The sequence below is a fragment of the Pseudophryne corroboree genome, chromosome 3 (assembly GCF_028390025.1).
Source record: "Pseudophryne corroboree isolate aPseCor3 chromosome 3, aPseCor3.hap2, whole genome shotgun sequence".
Taxonomy (NCBI): domain Eukaryota; kingdom Metazoa; phylum Chordata; class Amphibia; order Anura; family Myobatrachidae; genus Pseudophryne; species Pseudophryne corroboree.
In genome coordinates, this window is record NC_086446.1 from 431,182,957 (window position 1) to 431,207,133 (window position 24,177).

Here is a 24,177-nt window from a genome sequence, read left to right on the forward strand (position 1 = left end):
GGGTACTTACCCCCTGGGCCCCCCCTTAATCTGGCTCTGCAGCCATAGTATGTGGATGGAGGAATTATATACCCATATATAGGTATTGGGTATATGCGTGTTTTTTCCAGATTTTTTATTTGGGCTTATTTTGACAGTGCAATAATTTATTTCATCAGTGAAATAACCGTTTTCTTAACTTTTAAACCATAAAGACTTTTCAGTGGCTCTGTTGATTATTTTCTATTACACTGCTCTAAATATAAGTTGTATATACAGAAATGGAATGAAGTTGCTTAAACTTTTCAATTAGACACAGGCTGTAAAGTGTTCCATGAGATGAATATCGTTAATTCTACGCACTAGAGACCTTATTCAGTACGTATTGCAGATACTGCTTTTCAGCAGAATCTGCAATCCTTTCAATCGCATGCTGGGGGCCACCCATCACATGCTACCCAGCGTCCACCCACTTCGATCATTCTGTAATTGCGATCGCGCCGCAACTACACCGTGGTCACATAAACTGTGGATGTCCCTGCTGGCGCTGCCTGACTGCGACGGCAGGAGTCCTACCAATTTTTTTCGATCAGACTGGCTGGATGTGACTGCATGCAGGCGCCCCCCGAAAAATGCCACCGAAACGCCTCCATTTCCCCGGCGCCGCCCTGAAAATGCTTGGTCGCAATATCCCACGCCCACCCCGCAAACGCCTCTGTCTGTCAATCATGCAGAGGCGTTCGCAGTTAATGCAATTCAATCAATACTAAAATAATGTGAAAAGGGTGTGAAAACACCCTTTTTCACATTATTTTAATAGAAAAAAAGGTTAATAAATCTGCCCGTAAGAGTGAAAAGAGTAAACAATGCTACAATTTTTATTTTATTTTACTGGAATACTTACATCCAAAATGTCAATGTCTGCATTATTAAAGTCTATGTCCATCAGCTTTGGTAGAGGTATTCCGTTCCCTACAACAGCTGTAATTAGAGTAAAAAAACAGATGTGTTTGTTAAAACCATGTTTGATATAGTTTGTATAAATAATGTACACTGCTCAAAAAAATAAAGGGAACACTTAAACAACACATCCTAGATCTGAATGAATGAAATATTCTTATTAAATACTTTGTTCTTTTACATAGTTGAATGTGCTGACAACAAACTCACACAAAAATTATCAATGGAAATCAAATTTATTAACCCATGGAGGTCTGGATTTGGAGTCACACTCAAAATTAAAGTGGAAAAACACACTACAGGCTGATCCAACTTTGATGTACTGTCCTTAAAACAAGTCAAAATGAGGCTCAGTAGTGTGTGTGGCCTCCAGGTGCCTGTATGACCTCCCTACAACACCTGGGCATGCTCCTGATGAGGTGGCGGATGGTCTCCTGAGGGACCTCCTCCCAGACGTGGACTAAAGCATCCGCCAACTTCTGGACAGTCTGTGGTGCAACGTGGCGTTGGTGGATGGAGCGAGACATGATGTCCCATATGTGCTCAATTGGATTCAGGTCTGGGGAACGGGCGGGCCAGTCCATAGCATCAATGCCTTCGTCTTGCAGGAACTGCTGACACACTCCAGCCACATGAGGTCTAGCATTATCTTGCATTAGAAGGAACCCAGGGCCAACCACGCCAGCATATGGTCTCACAAAGGGTCTGAGGATCTCATCTCGGTACCTAATGGCAGTCAGGCTACCTCTGGCGAGCACATGGAGGGCTGTGCACCCCCCCAAAGAAATGCCACCCCACACCATTACTGACCCACTGCAAAACCGGTCATGCTGGAGGATGTTGCAGGCAGCAGAATGTTCTCCTTGGCGTCTCCAGACTCTGTCACGTCTGTCACATGTGCTCAGTGAGAACCTGCCTTCATTTGTGAAGAGCACAGGGCACCAGTGGCGAATTTGCCAATCTTGGTGTTCTCTGGCAAATGCCAAACGTCCTGCACGGTGTTGGGCTGTAAGCACAACCCCCACCTGTGGACGTCGGGCCCTCATACCACCCTCATGGAGTCTGTTTCTGATAGTTTGAGTAGACACATGCACATTTGTGGCTTGCTGGAGCTCATTTTGCAGGGCACTTGCAGTGCTCCTCCTGTTCCTCCTTGCTCAAAGGCGGAGGTAGCGGTCCTGCTGCTGGGTTGTTGCCCTCCTACGGCCTCCTCCACGTCTCCTGATGTACCTGCCTGTCTCCTGGTAGCGCATCCATGCTCTGGACACTACGCTGACAGACACAGCAAACCTTCTTGCCACAGCTCGCATTGATGTGCCATCCTGGATGAGCTGCACTACCTGAGCCACTTGTGTGGGTTGTAGACTCCGTCTCATGCTACCACTAGAGTGAAAGCACCGCCAGCTTTCAAAAGTGACCAAAACATCATCCAGAAAGCATAGGAGCTGAGAAGAGGTCTGTGGTCACCACCTGCAGAACAACTCTTTTATTGGGGGTGTCTTGCTAATTGCCTATAATTTCCACCTGTTGTCTATTCCATTTACACAACAGCATATGAAATTGATTGTCAATCAGAGTTGCTTCCTAAGTGGACAGTTTGATTTCACAGAAGTGTGATTGACTTGGAGTTACATTGTGTTGTTTAAGTGTTCCCTTTATTTTTTTGAGCAGTGTATATTGCAGACCATTTGCTTTTTATACTATATATAGTTTTTTGAACATTCATTCATTAACTAATGGGACTCATACATCAGTTGAGAATTGGGGCAAGTTACCATTCTCCCAATATATAGAAAAAACAAAGAGCGGTATTGATCTATGTCCAGGGCGCATAAAAATCTAAAGAAAAAGGAAATAACACTTAATACATCCCTTGTGAATGAATGTGTAGAATCTTCTCCAATTCGTGCAGGCCTGAAGATTCTTTTATTCAGATAGATCTTCTCTTTATAAGTAACTCCCCATTCATATCGAGGTGGAAGAGAAATAAAAGAGAAAATATGTGTAGCACCGTTTTTCAACAGTCAGATTCAGATGTTTATACAATGAGGTTATAAGGGCGTACCCCACTCACACAGAAGCAAGTAAGTGGGTTCCCATAAAGGTATCTTTATCACTGTGATTTTCAGTCCCCTCGAATTGGGTTCTCGTGATGGAATATACCCAAATACCACAATAGATGTGGGGGCTGCAAATACGTAAGGGTAACCTCTTAGGCAATCTCAATGCGTACCCTGACTTACACGGAGCTAAGATAAGACATTCATATAGCGGTATCTTTATATAAACAGAAATCCTCAGGTGCGTACCCCAACTCACTCAAATAAAGATGGTTCGACTCCCATAAAGGTTTCTTTAACCAGCTTCACCAATATCCCCTTTTTTTTTGTGGGTCAGAGAGGGGGACAGAGAATAAATCTTTCTCCAAAGTGCCAAGCAGGTACAGTCATAGAAAAAATTCCTTCTTTCTAAAACAAATGTTTTATTCCAGACACAGTCCAGTTTATACACAGAAAAAACACCATACTCGGTGACAAAAGAGGATAAATAAAGAAAAAAAGAATAAAAATACAATTAAAATGTACGATAAAAATTCCACAGCTGATTCGAAAAAATAATCAGCGTAATAGTTCCTTCTCCAGAATAGAGCTACTCACAGTGAGTTCTTGAAAAAGGTCTATTCTAGACCGAAACGCGTTGGACGACTGTACTGTGAGTAGCTCTATTCTGGAGAAGGAACTATTACGCTGATTATTTTTTCGAATCAGCTGTGGAATTTTTATCGTACATTTTAATTGTATTTTTATTCTTTTTTTTCTTTATTTATCCTCTTTTGTCACCGAGTATGGTGTTTTTTCTGTGTATAAACTGGACTGTGTCTGGAATAAAACATTTGTTTTAGAAAGAAGGAATTTTTTCTATGACTGTACCTGCTTGGCACTTTGGAGAAAGATTTATTTTCTGTCCCCCTCTCTGACCCACAAAAAAAAAGGGGATATTGGTGAAGCTGGTTAAAGAAACCTTTATGGGAGTCGAACCATCTTTATTTGAGTGAGTTGGGGTACGCACCTGAGGATTTCTGTTTATATAAAGATACCGCTATATGAATGTCTTATCTTAGCTCCGTGTAAGTCAGGGTACGCATTGAGATTGCCTAAGAGGTTACCCTTACGTATTTACAGCCCCCACATCTATTGTGGTATTTGGGTATATTCCATCACGAGAACCCAATTCGAGGGGACTGAAAATCACAGTGATAAAGATACCTTTATGGGAACCCACTTACTTGCTTCTGTGTGAGTGGGGTACGCCCTTATAACCTCATTGTATGAACATCTGAATCTGACTGTTGAAAAACGGTGCTACACATATTTTCTCTTTTATTTCTCTTCCACCTCGATATGAATGGGGAGTTACCTATAAAGAGAAGATCTATCTGAATAAAAGAATCTTCAGGCCTGCACGAATTGGAGAAGATTCTACACATTCATTCACAAGGGATGTATTAAGTGTCATTTCCTTTTTCTTTAGATTTTTATGTGCCCTGGACATAGATCAATACCGCTCTTTGTTTTTTCTATATATTGCTCTGGTAAAATTGGTGATTTTTGCAAGGTATTTGTCAGTGGACGGGCTGCTGTGCGCCAAATTTGTAGACCCTCCTTACCTCTTTTTCTCTCTACCATTCTCCCAATGTCTGTATTGGGGGACTGGGGAAATTCAACATATTGAAAATCCATGTTTCGCCGATTATGGCCCACAAATGGTCGGGATCTGCGTGCCAAAAATATTTAACATGCTGGATTTCCCGGACTCCCAGACGGATAACTGATCATCAATGTCTGATGATTGGCGGTGTTGATTGCTGATTAGCCTTGGGAAATTGTCCCTTTGATGTACAGTTTATCCCACATAACTTAGGGGTCTATTTACTAAGCCTTGGATGGAGATAAAGTGGACGGAAATAAAGCACCAGCCAACCATCTCCTAAGAGGGATATTCAATTGTTTGAAAAGTCAGTTGGGCGTCTGCTTTTTCCTATCTAATAGACAGGAAAAAACAGACACCCAACTGACTTTTCAAACATTTGAATACCCCCTAACTGTAAATTTTTAAACACATGGCAGTTTGATGCTGATTGGCTGGTACTTTATCTCTGACCATTTTACCTCCATCCAAGGCTTAGTAAATAGACCCCTTAAACTCTGACACTTGTACGGTCGTTAGTGGGGTAGCAGTTTGGTTGCAGTGTTTGCATCTGTAATCCAGCTTTCCGGATATTCAACCACAGTAATTTGAGACATACTGTATGCTGTTAAACAGGGACTAGCACACTTGTAGAACATAATAAAGAACCTTTAGTTTACAGTGCACTGATGCACCTATGCTATATATTTCTCTCTTAGTGGCCTATTTATCACCATCCGCATCCAGGATGCGGATGACAAGTGATAAAATCGGCCAAAATCACACTGCGATAATTGATTACAATCCAGGGATGTATCAATTATCGCATGCAGGAACAGAGCTTGCGGTCAAGCTCTGTCCCTGCGATGCCTCTTCACAGCATCATCGGGGTATTTTTTGTAAAAAATACCCCAATGTCCTGCTGTGCGTGCCCCAACCCGCCAACATCGCCACTACCGCCCGGTCGACACCCCCCCGTTGCGACTACCCCCACGCGCCACAGACCCCCCCAAGCAGGATAATATACTCACCTGTCCAGGGAGCCAGTCCGTGCTGCTTCAGGAGGCTGCCGGGCGCCGGGTCCTTCTCCTGTGTTGTGACCCCCCGATGCTGTAAAGTGTGCTGCCATTTTTCAGCTTCACTTTACTGCACCGGGGTCACAATGCAGCATATAGGGGACCCGGAGCCCGTCAGCACTCACCTGAGCAGCGGACTCCGGCTCCCTGGACAGGTGAGTATGGTTTCTTTTTTTTAAACTTTTTTTTTGGACAAAAGGGAGCTTATCGCAGTGCTTTCCTGTGAACTCGCCACCCTGAGCTGGCGAGATTATCACAGGGCACATTGCGGTATTTTTTCACATTTTTTTTCCACTAAATTTGGCAACATCACATTTCCCATTGTAAGTATGGGAAATGCGATGTGGATTACTTAAAAAAAGTGAATTAAAGGGTTTGGAGCAGTTTTCATGAAAACATCTCCAAATACCCTTTAATATATTTAGGTGATACTAAAATAATATTAATAAATAGTAGAGATGTGCACCGGAAATTTTTTTGGTTTTGTGTTTTGGTTTTGGATTCGGTTCTGCGGCCGTGTTTTGGATTCGGACGCGTTTTGGCAAAACCTCCGTTAAAAGTTTTTGTCGGATTCGGGTGTGTTTTGGATTTGGGTATTTTTTTTTTCAAAAACCCCTCAAAAACAGCTCAAATCATAGAATTTGGGTGTAATTTTGATCCTATAGTATTATTATTTTTTTTTTAATTCTTTATTTTGCGTGGTTAAACAGAATGGGCAAAAGATACCCAGAAGGGACAGGCAGTCAAGAGAACCAACGTCCAACAGAAACCACAATTTTAGAATAAACAACGAGAATAATCAGAAGTAAAACATAAGTAATCAAGTATCAAATTTGGGGGGGGGAGGGAAAGGAGGAAGAGGGGGATAGGGGGAGCGGAAACCACGATATAATCCAATCAGAGTACATATCCTGGAAATAGTGAGATCAGAAAAAAGAAAGAGTGGGAGGGTAAGGGAGAGATGAGAGAGAATAAAAGGGAGGAAGAGGAGAGTAGAGGAGAAAAGAGAAGAAAAGGAGCAAGGCAATGGAGGCGGAGTAGTAGGCAATGCCCATGGGTCTGCGGAAGGAGTTACGAGGAAGAGGGGGGAGATGGCGATCTGCGTTCAGCAGCGAGCCAGGGGGCCCAAACCTGCTCAAAAACGTGACCCCGGTCGTGGAGATAATATGTAATCTTCTCCATTGATGCAATATGCCAAATTTTGGTTTTAAGGGCCGAGAGAGAGGGTGGGGAGGGGTTCTTCCAGTTAAGAGCTATCAGTGATTTTGCCGCAGTTAGAATACGTGCAGTCAGTTTTTGGGAGAATTTATTAAGCCTCGGAGGAGGGTAACACAGCAAAAAGATCCAGGGATCTTTCAGCATGGGGGAGTCCAGGAGAGAGTTAAGGAGGGAGTGGACTAGATTCCAAAAGGAGACTATGGACGGGCAGGTCCACCATATATGCAACATAGTGCCTCTAGATCCGCAGTTCCTCCAGCAAGTAGGGGAGGAAGACGGAAAGAGTTTATTAAGTCTATCAGGGGTGTAGTACCAACGGTAGTAAATTTTGTAGGCAGTCTCCTTAAAAGCAGTAGCAATAGAGCATTTAGCAATCCCCAGTCTCATCTCCTCCCAGTCTTCGCTCTCCGGAGGGGGCCCAAGGTCACGCTCCCATGCGAGTTCGTGGGGCCAGGAGGAGGGAAGGGAAGAATCTAGTAAAAGGGAGTAAAGTTGGGAGATTAAGCCTTTGGAGAGGTGAGAGTTGATGCATAAACTTTCAAAGGGAGTGAGGACTCGGAGCAAAGCGGAGGAGGGCAGAGAACCTAAGAAGTGTCGGATTTGTAGGAATTGAAAGGGATTAAGTGAGTATGAGGGAGTCTTTTGTTGGAGGTCGGGTAGGGACAGCCATTGGCCCCGATCGGCAAAATTAGTCGGGAATTTGAAGCCCAGCGTTATCCATGTACGGAATCTCGTAAGCGAGAATCCAGGAGGAAACATAGGGTTCTGCCAGATGGGGGTCAAGGGCGAGGGGGTGGTGGTGAGACCCATCTTCAGAGAGTGGGAATCCCAGATATTAAGGTTAAATTTAATAGTGGGGAGGAGTTTGGAAGTTGGGGGTCGGGAGGTGGAGGGCAGACCCCATAAGGGGGTCAGGTCCGAGAGGTTAACGAGGGCTGCCTCGATATCCAACCAGGATACAGATCCCGGAGGAGCATAAGAGGAGACAATATAGGATAGGTGGGAGGCTAGGTAGTTGAGTTTGATATCAGGGAGACCTCTACCGCCAGCAGAGGTTGGCCGTTTTAGGGTATTGGCGGCGATGCGGGGGGGTCTGTGGTTCCAGATAAAACGCACGAGAGCTCGTTGGGTAGTGCGAAGAAAGGAGGCCGGAACTGCCACAGGGAGGGTCTGGAAAAGATAAAGCCATTTGGGGACTATGGTCATTTTAACCGCTATGATCCTGCCCAGCCACGAAATGAAGAGACTGTTCCAAGATGTCAGGTCAGCGAGTGTTCTGGTGAGGAGGGGTGGAAAGTTTTCCCGGAAGAGAGACGATCCTATAGTATTATTAAACTCAATAACCATAATTTCCACTCATTTCCAGTCTATTCTGAACACCTCACACTATTATTTTTAGTCCTAAAATTTTCACCGAGGTCGCTGGATGACTAAACTAAGCGACCCAAGTGGCCGGCACAAACACCTGGCCCATCTAGGAGTGGCACTGCAGTGTCAGACAGGATGGCACTTATAAAAATTGGCCCCAAACATCACATGATGCAAAGATAAATAAAAATAAAAAAAGAGGTGCAAGATGGAATTGTCCTTGGGCCTTCCCACCCAACCTTATGTTGTATAAACAGGACATGCACACTTTAACAAACCCATCATTTCAGCGACAGGGTCTGCCACATGACTGTGACTGAAATGAATGGTTGGTTTGGGCCACCAACCAAAAAAAGAAGCAATCAATCTCTCCTTGCTCAAACTGACTCTACAGAGGCAAGATGTCAACCTCATCATCATCCTCCAATTCCTCACCCCTTTTACTGTGTACATCCCCCTCCTCACAGAGTATTAATTTGTCCCCATTGGAATCCACCATCTCAGGTCCCTGTGTACTTTCTGGAGGCAATTGCTGGTGAATGTCTCCACGGAGGAATTGATTATAATTAATTTTGATGAACATCATCTTCTCCACATTTTATGGAAGTAAGCTCGTACGCTGATCGCTGACCGGCTGCACTAAACACTCTATCGGAGTACTCACTGGAGGGGGGGCAACTTAGGTAAAATAAAGCCAGTTTGTGCAAGGGCCTCCAAATTGCCTATTTTCCCTGCCAGTATACGTACGGACTGTCTGATGTGCCTACTTGGATGCTGTCACTCATATAATCCTCCACCATTCTTTCAGTGGTGACAGAATCATATGCAGTGACAGTAGACGACATGTCAGTAATCGTTGGCAGGTCCTTCAGTCCGGACCAGATGTCAGTTTTCGCTCCTGATTGCCCTGCATCACCACCAGCGGGTCGTTTTGGAAATCTGATCCTTTTCCTGGCAGCTCCAGTGGCAGCAGAAAATGAAGGAGGAGCTGTTGGTGGGTCACGTTCCGCTTGACTTGACAAGTGTCTCACCAGCAGGTCTTTGAACATCTGCAGACTTGTGTCTTCCGGAAAGAGAGATACAACGTAGGCTTTAAACCTAGGATCGAGCACGGTGGCCAAAATGTAGTGCTCTGATTTCAACAGATTGACCACCCGTGAATCCTGGTTAAGCGAATGAAGGGCTGCATCCACAAGTCCCACATGCCTAGCGGAATCGCTCCGTTTTAGCTCCTCCTTCAATGTCTCCAGCTGCTTCTGCAAAAGCCTGATAAGGGGAATGACCTGACTCAGGCTGACAGTGTCTGAACTGACTTAACGTGTGGCAAGTTCAAATGGTTGCAGAACCTTGCACAATGTTGAAATCATTCTCCACTGCGCTTGAGTCAGGTGCATTTCCCCTCCTTTGCCTATATCGTAGGCAGATGTATAGGCTTGAATGGCCTTTTGCTGCTCCTCCATCCTCTGAAGCATATAGAGGGTTGAATTCCACCTCGTTACCACCTCTTGCTTCAGCTGATGGCGGGGCAGGTTCAGGAGTGTTTGCTGGTGCTCCAGTCTTCGGCACGCGGTGGCTGAATGCCGAAAGTGGCCCACAATTCTTCGGGCCACCGACAGGATCTCTTGCACGCCCCTGTCGTTTTTTTTTTAAATTCTGCACCACCAAATTCAATGTATGTGCAAAACATGGGACGTGCTGGAATTTGCCCACATGAAATGCACGCACAATATTGGTGGCGTTGTCTGTCACAAATCCCCAGGAGAGTCCAATTGGGGTAAGCCAATCTGCGATGATGTTCCTCAGCTCCGTGAGAGGTTGTCAGCTGTGTGCCTGTTATGGAAAGCGGTGATACAAAGCTTAGCCTGCCTAGGAACCAGTTGGCGTTTGCGAGATACTGCTACTGGTGCCGCCGCTGCTGTTGTTGCTGTTGTTGCTGTTGTTGCTGCGGGAGGCAATACATCTACCCAGTGGGCTGTCACAGTCATATAGTCCTGAGTCTGCCCTGCTCCACTTGTCCACATGTCCGTGGTTAAGTGGACATTGGGTACAACTGCATTTTTTAGGACACTGGTGACTCTTTTTCTGACGTCTGTGTACATTCTCGGTATCGCCTGCCTAGACAAGTGGAACCTAGATGGTATTTGGTACCGGGGACACACTACCTCAAGAAATTCTCTAAGTCCCTGTGAACTAACGCTGGATACCGGACGTACGTCTAACACCAACACAGCTGCCAAGGCCTGAGTTATCCGCTTTGCAACAGGATGACTGCTGTTCGCAAAGGACTGTTGGACAGTCAAGTGCTTACTGGAAGTAGTACAAGTGGTCTTCCGACTTCCCCTCTGGGATGACGATCGACTCCCAGCAGCAACAACAGCAGTGCTAGCAGCAGTAGACATTACACTCAAGGATCCATCGGAGGAATCCCAGTCAGGAGAGGACTTGTCAGACTTGCCAGTGACATGGCCTGCAGGACTATTGGCTTTCCTGTCTAAGGAGAAAATTGACACTGAGGGAGTTGGTGGTGTGGTTTGCAGGAGCTTGGGTACAAGAGGGAGGGATTTAGTTGTCAGTGGACTGCTTCTGCTGTCACCCAAAGTTTTTGAACTTGTCAATGACTTCTGATGAATGCGCTCCAGGTGACGTATAAGAAGGATGTTCCTAGGTGGTTAACGTTCTTACCCCTACTTATTACAGCTTGACAAAGGCAACACACGGCTTGACACCAGTTGTCCGCATTTCTGTTGAAATAATTCCACACCGAAGAGGTGATTTTTTTTTGTATTTTGACCAGGCATGTCAATGGCCTTTTAAACCCACGGACAACAGGTGTCTCCCCGGGTGCCTGACTTAAACAAACCACCTCACCATCAGATTCCTCCTTTTTCAATTTCCTCCTCAGCGCCAGCAACACCCATATCCTCATCCTGGTGTACTTCAACAGTGACATCTTCAATTTGACTATCAGGAACTGGACTGTGGGTACTCCTTCCAGCACTTGCAGGGGGCGTGCAAATGGTGGAAGGAGCCACCTCTTCCCGTTCAGTGTTGGGAAGGCCAGGCATCGCAACCGACACAATTGGACTCTCCTTGGGGATTTGTGATTTAGAAGAACGCACAGTTCTTTGTTGTACTTTTGCCAGCTTAACTCTTTTCATTTTTCTAGCGAGAGGATGAGTACTACCATCCTCATGTGAAGCTGAACCACTAGCCATGAACGCAGGCCAGGGCCTCACCGATCCTTGCCACTCCATGTCGTAAATGGCACATTGGCAAGTTTACGCTTCTCCTCAGACGCTTTTAATTTAGATTTTTGGGTCATCATTTTACTGAACTTTTGCTTTTTGGATTTTACACGCTCTCTACTATGACATTGGGCATCGGCCTTGGCAGACGACGTTGATGGCATTTCATTGTCTCTGCCATGACTAGTGGCAGCAGCTTCAGCACTAGGTGGAAGTGGATCGTGATCTTTCCCTATTTTACCCTCCACATTTTTGTTCTCCATTTTTTAATGTGTGGAATTATATGCCAGTAATATTATATCAATAGCAATGGCCTACTGTACTGTACTACTATATACTGCTCACAACATTGCAGCACAGATATGGATACTTAAGTGACATGGAGCTGCAAGATACAGCAATGGCCTACTGTACTGCACTACTATATATACTGGTGGTCACCAAAATGCTGCACTGTACTACTATACTGCTCACAACAATGCAGCACAGATATGGATACTTGAAGTGACACAGAGCTGCAAGATACAGCAATGGCCTACTGTACTGTACAACTATATACTGTTGGTCACCAAAATGCTGCACTGTACTACTATATATACTGCTCACAACAATGCAGCACAGATATGGATACTTGCAGTGACACAGAGCTGCAAGATACAGCAATGACCTACTGTACTGTACAGCTATATACTGTTGGTCACCAAAATGCTGCACTGTACTACTATATATACTGCTCACAACAATGCAGCACAGATATGGATACTTGACGTGACACGGAGCTGCAAGATACAGCAATGGCCTACTGTACTGTACTACTATATACCGGTGGTCACCAAAATGCTGCACTGTACTACTATATAGTATACTGGTCACACAATAATGCAGCAGATATTGAACACTGATCAGGATACTGTCTAGAACTGAGTCTGACACGGAGCTGCAAGATACAGCAATGGCCTACTGTACTGTACTACTGTAATATACTGGTGGTCCCCACAATGCAGCACACAGAGCACAGATATTGAGTTTTTCAGGCAGAGAACGTATCCACGTCCTCCCCGCTCAATCTCCAATGCACAAGTGAAAATGGCGGCGATGCGCGGCTCTTTATATGGAATACGAATCTCGCGAGAATCCGACAGCGGGATGATGACGTTCGGCCTCGGTCGGGTTAACCCAGGAAGGGGAGAAGATCCGAGGCTGCCTCTGACTCATGAAAAACACGTGAAGTTCGGGGGGGTTCGGATCTCGACGAACCGAACCCGCTCATCTCTAATAAATAGACCCCTAAGTTTATCAATCATCATCATATAAAATTCAATTACATTAATAAACCTATTTTACAATGTGATAAATGCTTACTATTAACTGCGGGCAGAAAGGCAAGATTGATAATGTTACCAACCAATCCCTCTAATGTGGAAACCTGTAAAGGAAAAATAAGTGAGTACACCTGCCACATGTCTCATATTTCATAAATGTGAGAGCTAGTTACTGTAAGTAGGCAAAAAAGTGTACTTACAGTACATGATGGTGGGAAATTCACAAAATATTCCAAAATTTACAAAAGATACACAGTTAGAGATGGATTTACACTGGTTTTAGTACATTGCTATAAGATTAACAAAACATCCCCAGATCTAACTTTATTCCTATACATAACCCAAGTTTAAGGGTGGTATTTATCAAAGCTGGGAGCGAGATAAAAGTGTTAGAGATAAAGTACCAACCAATTAGCTTCTGTAATTTTTAAAATACAGCCTGTAAAATATAAGGCAGAAGCTGATTGGCTAGTACTTTATCTCCCAATTTTATCTCTCTCCAAGCCTTAATAAATACCCCCCAAATCTTAACTGGAAACATAGGGCCTAATTCATCAGGGATCGCAAAAGTAAAATCTTTCTCTAATGGGCAAAACCATGTGCACTGCAGTTGGGGTAGATATAACATGTGCAGAGAGAGTTAGATTTGGGTGGGGTGTGTTCAAACTGAAGTCTAAATTTGCAGTGTAAAAATAAAGCAGCCAGTATTTACCCTGCACAAAAACAATATAACCCACCCAAATCTAACTCTCTCTGCACATGTTATATCTACCCCTCCTGCAGTGCACATGGTTTTGCCCATTAGAGAAAGATTTTGCTGTAGAGGGCCCTACACACTGGCAGATAACACTGCACGATCTGAATGTTCTCGTTCATTAATGAATGAGAACTCGTTCCTATCGTGCAGTGTGTAGGCACCAACGATGAACGATGCGTGGCCCCGTGCTCGTGCTTCGTTGGTGCCCAGTTGCTTATGCATGCAGGCCAATATGGACTAGATTGTCCATATTAGCATGCATTGCTATGGTGCGAGTGACGGGGGGAGTGAAGAGACTTCCCTCCCCCCTGTCACCTGCCCCCCACCGCCGGGTCGCCCGTCTGCCGTATCGGCGGTTGGGCAGCTCGGCGGCGGGTCGCCCAGTCTGTAGGGCCCTTAAGCCAATGCTTTCATCCAGACACTCAACATTTTATTCCCAATTGTTTAATATGGGCATCAGAGGCAGAACTCTGGGAGGCAACGGAGTCATCTGCCGCCGGGCTCCTGCTCTGAAGGGGGGCACCTCTCTTCCCATTCTGTGACACCATACATACATACATACATACATACATATATTTATCTTAATACAGCTATAGGAAACAGGGGGGCACCAATATTTTTCTTGCCTCCGGGCAACTGTGACGAACTTACGCCACTGATGGGCATGATATGTATCAGCCTATTTTACACATTTATTTTTATTGCAAAGCTTTCAGCTTAAACATTTTTTATAATTCTGTTTCCTGTCTGCTGACGAATGGCTGCTTTTCTTTATTTTGTTTTTACATATATACTGAAAAACTGTAATACAAGGAGAAGTTTGCCGTATACTGAGTTACATATATTATACTTACTTCGAATCGCCCAACTGTAGAAGATATTATAGAAACCTTAGTGCTAAAAAAAAAAATCAGTTGAAACATAATTAAATTCTTCTGGTCTAACCTCTTTGATTGGCTCAACTCCATTCTGGAAATTGACTGTACAGTAATTTATTATTAAGTTGCAGGGTTGGAAAAAAATCAGGCTTAAAAAAAAATAAAACAAACCAAAAAACAACAACATTTTACATTAATGTTTTAATGGAAGAAAAACAAAACAAAACGGAATCCTGCTTATTAATACTATAAAACATTGCTACTGTATGTAATATAAACCTTGATTAACCATGTTTAATGCTTTCTAACATTAACAATCCAAAGTTTGTAGGCTTTGATGTGATTTATTTTACATCTTTCAATAAAACTATTTTTTTACTGCTTAATATTCCTATTACATACAAATATTTGTAGATAGACTAAACCAGGGGTGCTTCAAGGGAGGAGAAGGCCCATGTGTAAACTCTGTCAGGGCCCCCTCTTTTCTAGCCGGCAGCACTGTAGACTCTGGGCACTAGGGTCACGAGGGGACCCTAGAACTGTCCCAGAGTCTAGTGCGCATGCGTAGGTCTCTGGAAAAATGGCGTGGCAGCCATTCCCCCGTGATTTTCTTACTGAGCATGTGCGAAATCCCGGGAAAATGGCCACTGCAACATTTTCCTGGTGATCCTGGTGAACCTGGTTCCTGGTGCTGCTGCTGACGCGGGACTCTGGAGAGTAAGTATTGAAAAAATGGGTGCAGTGTGTGAGGTGTGGGCCCCCCTGGATCCTGGGAGCCTGTGTGCACCGCACACACTGCACCTATTATAAATACACCAGTGGACTAAACATATCAAAATATACAAAATACACTCAGAGTCTTTATCTCTTTCTTTTCACTGACCGTTCTCTTAATTGCATATGACACTTCAAATAAATAATCTGTCACATATTTACCTGTCAACAGACATTGAGATCTTCAGTTTATCCCCAAAAACAGAGAACATTGCTCCTAAATGTACATCCTACAATGAGAAATATGAATTTTAATAAGAAGAAAAATATCTTAAGCAACAAACTTTGCAGTGTTAATAAATAAAAAATACTGAAATTAATGGCTTACTATTAACAATGAAAATAATATTTCTAATATTTAGCATTTAAAAGTTGACATGTAATCTTTCTGGGATGTTTCATTGCTATACGGTCAGTATACCGCTCGTCAGGATCCCGGCTGTCACAATACCGACGCCGCGTACCCGACGGGGGCACCATTACACCTCCCAGTGGCATCCGTTACTCACATTACAGTGCACAGCGACGTCCGTTACTTACATTACATCGTCCAGTGATGTCCGTTACTTACATTACACCACCCAGCGGCATCCGTTACTCACATTACAGTGCACAGTGACGTCCGTTACTCACATTACAGCGCCCTGCGATGTCTGTTATTCACATTGCACTCCCAGCAGCATCCGTTACTCACATTACAGCGCACAACGACGCCCGTTACTTACATTACAGCGCCCAGCGATGTCCGTTACTCACATTACACCACCCAGCGGCATCCGTTACTCACATTACAGCGCACAACGACATCCGTTACTTACATTACACCACCCAGCGGGATCCGTTACTCACATTACAGTGCACAGTGACGTCCCTTACTCACATTACAGTGCCCAGCGATGTCAGTTACTCACATTACACTACCCAGCAGCATCCGTTACTCACATTACAATGCACGGTGGCATCCGTTACTCACATTACAGCGCCCAGCGATGTCCGTTACTCACAAGACACTGCCCAGCAGCATCCGTTACTCACATTACAGTGCCCAATGATGTCCGTTACTCACATTACACTGCCCAGCAGCATCCGTTACTCACATTACAATGCACAACGACATCCGTTATTTACATTACACCACCCAGCGGCATCCGTTACTCACATTACAGTGCACAGTGACATCTGTTACTCACATTACAGCACCCAGCGATGTCAGTTACTCACATTACACTGCCCAGCAGCATCCGTTACTCACAGCGCACAGCGACGTCCGTTACTCACATTACAGCGCCCAGCGACGTCCGTTACTCAAATTACACTGCCTAGCAGCATCTGTTACTCACATTACAATGCACGGTGGCATCCGTTACTCACATTACAGCGCCCAGCAATGTCCGTTACTCACATTACACTGCCCAGCAGCACCGTTACTCACATTACAGCACACAGCGACGTCCGTTACTTACATTACAGTGTCCAGCAATGTCCGTTACTCACATTACACAACCCAGCGGCATCCGCTACTCACATTACCCCGCCCAGCAGCATCCGTTACTCACCTTACAGCGCACAGTGATGTTCATTACTCACATTACACAGCCCAGCAGCATCCGTTACTCACATTACAGCGCCCAGCGATGTCCGTTACTCACATTACAGCGCCCAGCGACGTCCGTTACTCAAATTACACTTCCCAGCAGCATCCGTTACTCACATTACAATGCACGGTGGCATCCGTTACTCACATTACAGCGCCCAGCGATGTCCGTTACTCACATTACACTGCCCAGCAGCATCCGTTACTCACATTACACCACCAGCAGCATCCGTTACTCACATTACACCGCCAGCAGCATCTGTTACTCACATTACACTGCCAGCAGCATCTGTTACTCACATTACAGTGCCCAGCGACGTCTGATACAATATTGAGGGGAAAGTGACAACAACCCCTATCATCAGCAAAAGGACAGATTTCAGCCTTCCTTCGGGCTGGACTTCAGACCCTCCCCCCCAACCCCCCTCCCCGGACACACTGTACAGGTGTCGGCTGGACTTCTGACACCTCTCCCTAGTCTCTCCAGACACACTGCACACTGTACTCACTGACAAGTTCTTGTTCTTCAGTGAGTTGGACCTCAGGCTGTGGAATGCACCTCACAGATTTCTCCGTTGGGCTCCTCTAGTCTCTGTGCTGGTCAGTCACGTGTGCCACTATGCAGTAGAAGAGGAGGGCTACTCTGTGACTGACAGCGAAGAGGGCGTGAGCTGGTGGTGGTTCCAGCAGCAGCCATCCAATCAGGATGTGCTGACAGCCTGCTGGGGCCGGACCGGCTTAGCCTAACATGTACGTACTATGTAAAAAAAACCTCTGCTGCAGCGCTGCTCCTGGTCACCATCCGTGGGCGCGGCCGGGCACCCTGAGACTCGTGGGGCCCTAAGTGCATGCCTAGGATGCCTAGCAGTAAATCTACCCCTGCATAACAACCATAGATGCAGAACAGAACCTGTGGCAAGCATAGCAGTGAGCACAGCGAGCCCACAAGGGACTTTGTTGCGCTCGCAGCCTACTGGCATTCTTCCGCTCGAGATGCCGATGTTGGTATACTAACATTCGGCATCCCGTACAGTGGCAAAACATACTGAACCTGTTTCATTTACACCAGTGGTTCACAACTCCAGTCCTCAAGTACCAACAACTGGTCATATTTTGTGGAATTATTTCATCATGCACAGGTGAGTTACACTATTTTGCTGTGCCAGTAGTTATCCCATCTGCTTCCACAGGCAGACATCCCCAAATCATGACCTTTTGGGGGCCCTTGAGAATACCTCCCAACATTGGGAGAAGAGTAAGAGGGACGCTATGGCAACCGTGATGCGCACGCGCTCTCTTCACTAGAATGGGAGCGTCTCTGTGCACTCCTGCGTGACTCGGCGGACGGATTGCACTAGATGAGTGCGGCTTTATCTGTACATGGAGTAAGCATCAGTTTATAGTTTATGGAGGTTATGCATCTACACAAATGTGTTTTTTTTTGCCAAAAACTATTGCACCTATCAAGTTGCTGATGTTCAGGTGGTGCTGCAGTGTCAATGGGCACAGGTGGGCTGCATAGTACCAGTCAGTGGTGGATTTTACCTATGGGCTGCAGGACTTCAGGGCTGCAGGACTATCTATGGGCTGCAGGTAAAATCTACCACCCCTCTCAGACTTCACTGTGACTGGCAGTGACTTCCTATTGGAAGTTCTACCTGTCAGTCATAGACACACAAGTCAGCCCCATTGGGAGGTGTCTCCTCCTCTGGGACTGTCAGACTTGGCTGTGATAAGCAGAGAGCTAGCTTCTTGTAGGAAGCCACTCTTTGCCTTTTGCGTTGACCTATCTGGCTTCTATGGGGTGCAGTCCTTAGAAGCTAGGGGATTGTGCATGGGCAGTTGCACTGTGACGTCTGTGCATGTGCCGGTCCTGGCACATGCCAGATCCATTGCACAGGTGCCGGGACCCAGGGACTGGCTGTCTCCTCCTCTTTGAGCAAAGGGGAAGGGGCAGCCCCCGTAGAAAAAGGCAAATAGGAGCCGCTGCTGGTACCAGAGTGGGGGTACAGGTGGGATGCATGGTGTCAGCAGGCACAGATGGAGCTGCATAGTATCATGTACACAGGGCGGGGGCAGAGGAGGGCTGCACAGTGAAAGAGATTAAACAGTGGGGGCACAGGAGAGATGCACGGTGTCAGTGGGCACAGGTGGAGCTGCATTGTACCAGTGTACATAGGGTGGGGGGCTGCACAGTGACAGAGTATACACAGTGGGGGCACAAGTGGGACCTCACAGTGTCAGTATACATGGGGGTAGAACTTTACAGTGGTAGTGTCTACAAGGTGGGGGCAGAGGTGGAGCTATACAGTACAGTACCAGTGTACCATTTTTTACCTGCTCTAGTTTGCAGACAGCTCCTGACTCCCAATACAATCTCTCCAGAGATGAAGCTGGCCCAGAAGTTCATTCTTTATGCAGGGGGGTCACATAGCACTATTCTATACTGCTCACAACTGCACTGGCCTCTGGCCACCCCCCCCCTCCCGTATATACTCCAGCAGAAGGAAGAGCAGGCAGACTCCTCCAATAAGCCCCGACCCCTTTGTCCACTCTCCAGCCCCTAGGGCCCTGGGAAAGGACACATGGCTCCCCATTGATCAGCAGTGCCCATTTTCTTGAAGCCTGCTATGGGGGCAGCCACTTTCTGCTAGCCCTTGCTGTTCAGCAGCCAGGCAGGGGCGTTAAACGTTATATTTTAGAGAAGTCGGAAGCAAGAGGACCTTTGTTTGAATCCCGCAGCCAGGCAGCCCTGGATCACTTAAAATTTACTGGCCCGGGGGGCAGATGGCATCCAGCCCCCCTTGACAGCCAGCCTCTGTGCAAAGTGTAGGAGTACACAACAAAAATGCGTCCATATAGATTTACAACTTCTTGCCATTACCACTTGTCTACTTATGCTGAGCACTGGATGGGCAAACTGGAGCAGAATAGGGGAGTTTTGTCATTGGCAAAGGGCACGTTGACGCAAATGTGCTTGCATGTATAGCTGGAAGAAGAAGTAAATTAGCAGGTGGTCGGGGCTGGTGCAGATGACATTGATGATGGCTTTCAATTCCAATGATTCTTTGGTGATTTGCTGCTTGAGAACGCTGCACTGGCACTGATGTATGTGTGCCTTTCTCATCTTCTTGGCACTGAAAATACTTCTGTGACCTTTTATGAATGTGTCTGAGTTATTTTATTTGGTTTTTCTTGTGAACACAAGATGGGGATGTTTCTGCTGTTTGAAAGAGTTTTTGGTATTCAAAACTATACTGAAGGTGGCAATGGTCTCTGATGTTTTCCTGTCAAAAAGCATGTGCATACAGTATGCAGCAGAAACAGAAAGGAACGCATTGTGGCTGCAGATGAAACTAAGCATAGGGGTGAATATGCGCCCACTCTGCATGTGCTTTCTTTTTTTAGGTGCTACTTACACAAATTCTGTGACTCACTCTGCATCAGCCCCATAGTGTGTAATGTAAATGAGTGCAAGTCCTTTGGAGAACTTTACTAAAGGACAAATATGGTGCCCATAGCTGGTAGTTTTGCCATTCAACCAATGGCTGCTCCAAATAGAGGAGCCACACCAACTGCCAATGAGTCCTGGCTGGCAATGTTTGGGGTTGTAGTTGGTGTGTTCTCCCCTATGGTTCCGCCACTCCATCCAACACATCACATTTACTAATTAGCACTTTGGAGGGTGCTTTAAGCCCAGGTGTGCTGACAGCAGTGGTGGGCCCTTGTAATGAGGGGGGCGTGGCCAATTTAGGGAGGTGTTGCCAGCACCCCTTCTTCTGAAATGTTAAAAAGTTTAGTTGCGGGTGCAAAGACGGGGGGGGGGGGGGGTAGGAGTTGGCGCCAGCATGGGGGCAAATGGGAGCAGATGGGCGCAAATGGCAAGTGGCAGGCAGCGGATGGGCACAGCATGCACGGAGAGAGAGGAGTAACTGCTTCTGCAGCTGCCCCTCTCCCCAGCACAGCACACAGCAATGTGTGTGCTGGGCTGGGAGAGAGGCTGCGGCTGCACCGAGAGGGTGTTGTGCAGCGGAACCCGGGTTCCTCGTGGTGCGGGCCCCTCCAAAATGCCCAGGACCGGGTAAAGAGTATCTGCCCCCCTCTCGGTGCCACTGATTAAACCCACCAGTGATGCTCAGTGGATTTCAAATTGAGTAAAACCCCATTACAAGAGGCAAGTTTGAGTTGCATGATTGCATTGATGTTATGCAAACACACATCACAGTTATCTACTACATTAGTTTTCTACTGCTAACATGGTACAATATTCATTTAAAAAAATATAAAAATTAAAAGCTATACTTACAACACCTAGTACACATAGGGAGGTTTGTGAGGAGTCTGCATTGGACACTACTATTTCTGTTTTGACCAATAATGTCACAGTGGCACGTTTATTCTGCAGCTTCACAACTGGAGCATTAGGAACAGAGACCTTCAATATTAATGGCCTTTCCTCTTTATACATAGCAGCAACCTGTATTAAAAACAGAAATTCTTGTGAAAGAGTTAAAGTCGTTACTAGATTATTTTAATTAGCCACAATTATGTCCTGAATATACTGTTATCTGTGGCCTTGTTTTGCCATTTTTATAAATGTTTACTTTTCTTGCTGCTGTTCAACAGTAAAATAAAAACCCCCCATAAAATAATCAGTTAAATAATAAATACATATTTTGGGAGCCATCCCTATTTTTGTCAGTGACAAACGTGTGGCCTAGAGAAAATTGATGTGGCACCACCTGAAATAGAAATGCTTGAGATTGTCTGGGAAGGATTTGGAGCGACTAGGAGCTACCTTGAGTTAAGCAGATATTGAAAACTGAAGTGTTGGATAGAGAATGAAATAAAAAAATTATATAGTCAAATATGGACATCTGTGGAGGTCATTCCGACCTGTTCGCACGCTGCCTTTATTTTGCAGCACAGTGTTCAGGTCACTACTGCACATGCGTATGCACCGCAATGTGCAGGCGCGTCGTACGGGTACAAAGCGGATCGTTGCTGAGCGATGGATTTAACGAAGAATCCATTCGCACAGCCAATCGCAAGGATATTGACAGGAAGAGGGATTTATGGGTGGCAACTGACCGTTTTCTGGGAGTGTTTGGGAAAACGCAGTCGTATCCAAGCGTTTGCAGGGCGGGTGTCTGACGTCAATTCCCGGGACCAGACAGGCTGAAGTGATCGCAAGGGCTGAGTAAGTTCAGACCTACTCAGAAACTGCACAAAATGTTTTTGCAGAGCTCGGCTGCACAGGCGTTCGCACACTTGGAAAGCGAAAATACACTCCCCTGTAGGCGGCGACTATCTGATCGCAGCGCTTCAAAAAGTAGCTAGTGAGTGATCAACACGGAATGACCCCCAATATCTGTTGTTGTTGGCTATAGGTACTGTAGGTTTTTGCGCTTTCCGTGTTTTAGAAGGAAGAAGCCTAAACACATTTATTTTAAGCAACTTTTGTTCCTCAAAGACATACAGTATCATTTACAGCAATCCTTTCCTGACAACAATAATTACCTGCCACATTGGGTTAAATTTACTAAGGGAGGGAATTCTATTTAAGATGGGATGTTGCTCATAACAACCAATCAGATTTCAGGTATTATCTTCTAGAAGGTGCTAGATAAATGAGAAGTAGAATCTGATTGGTTGCTATGGGCAACTCCCATCGTATTAAATTTACCCCATTGTGTCTTCCTCTGGTACAAACATTTAACTGCCATTAATTTCGTCTTTGTTGTCTTCGTTTTTGTTTATGTCCCCAGCTACTAATTCCCTTAGGATCATGTAATGTTTGATGAGTTTGGTTGTTGGTGTGATATAAGTGTGGATATAGTATGATTTACTTGTGGTGTCAATATACCCGACAGCTGCATTCCGCTTTCTACAGGTAGTATAAAATAATCTCTACAGTTCATACTAAGAAGGTGTTATGTTGCAATAAATGCAGGCACATGATGTGAAATTATTGGACACATGCTTCTACTTATTGTATTCACTTCAAACTACATTTTTGAAAATCCTCCGTGCAGCTTCTTCAATCAAATATTTGCTGAATTGCTGCCCCTGCTAGGATTGTGCATGCCAGAAAAAAGTAAAACCTTACTTTAAAACCCACTTCCTTTTGTCAGTTATCAGATTTGGTTTTCCAACACATAACACAAATACTTGATTGGATTTTGATATGGTGAATTTTGAGTCTAGAGCTACACCTTGAACTCTTCATCATGTTCCTCAAAACATTCTTGAACAATCGGTGAAGTGTGAAATTCCATGGCAGAATACATTTGCCATGAAAGGTTGTACCTGGTCTGCAGAGATGGTTCTCAAATGTGGTCCTCCATGCTTGGCCACAGGTGACTTAATTAGCACCTCAGTCAACTTGATTTAACTATCTGTGCTGTGCCATGGATATACCTAAAACCTAAACTGTTGGGGTGCTTTGAGGACCACGTTTGAGAACCTCTACAGTAGGTGATGCGCATCAAATTAAAGTCCACGTGAATAAGAAGACCTAGGATTTCCCCGTAGAACATTGCATGAAGCTTCACTGTCCTTTTACCGGCTTGTATTCTTTCTACAATCTGTCCTGGTTCCATCTCTTCACTAGATAAATGACACACATTTACCCATCCATGCACATTATACAACAGGGAACAGGATTCATCAGACTAGGCAATTTTCTTCCAATAATCCAAGGCCCAGTTCCGATGCCTGTGTGCCCATTGTAGGATCTTTCATCAGTGGACAAGAGGTTCCTACGGACATTCTGACTGGCCCGTGGTTATGTACCCCATTGACAGCAAAGTGTAATGCACTGTGTAAACTATCACTTCTGTCACTATCATTACATTTCTGAGATTTTTGCCATAGTAGCCTTTCGGTTGGTGCATACCAGACTGTATAGCCTTCTCTGATCTCTCATATTGGTGAGTTACTCAGAATCCTGTTTGCTATTCATGTTTTTTTCTCTTCTTGGATCACTGTCAGAAGGTAATCGCCACGTCTAACCATGGGTGTGCCCAAAGCAATTTTGGAAATACACTTACTCAGTCATCTGGCCATGCTAAGCCTAAAGCCCTCTTCAAAGTCAAAGTCACTTAGAGCTTTGCACCATGACTGGTGCTATAGGGGTGTGGTCTTTACAGGGAGTGTAGGGTGTGGCTAGCACCATTGAGGTAATAGCTAGTTTCCATCTTCAGCAATCTCAATCTCTCTCCCCTCTTTGGTTATATTAAAAGTGTTATGTGAGAGTCTACCAAATAAACAAAGTCAAGTACCACTTATTGACATCATTCTGGAATAACAAACAAAAA

The 24,177-nt window shown here is 45.2% G+C and overlaps 1 protein-coding gene across 1 annotated transcript in view; it reads right to left on the minus strand.

Moving 5' to 3' along the window:
- The window catches only part of BPIFB4 (BPI fold containing family B member 4), a 95,462-nt gene that overhangs the window by 23,398 nt on the left and 47,887 nt on the right, over positions 1 to 24,177 (minus strand). The window contains exons 10-14 of the mRNA XM_063963590.1: positions 21,165 to 21,335; positions 15,427 to 15,494; positions 14,467 to 14,509; positions 12,896 to 12,959; positions 884 to 960 (exon numbers count right to left, since the gene is read on the minus strand). Of these exons, the coding sequence (XP_063819660.1) occupies positions 884 to 960; positions 12,896 to 12,959; positions 14,467 to 14,509; positions 15,427 to 15,494; positions 21,165 to 21,335 (423 nt within the window). The remainder of the gene's footprint in view (positions 1 to 883; positions 961 to 12,895; positions 12,960 to 14,466; positions 14,510 to 15,426; positions 15,495 to 21,164; positions 21,336 to 24,177) is intronic.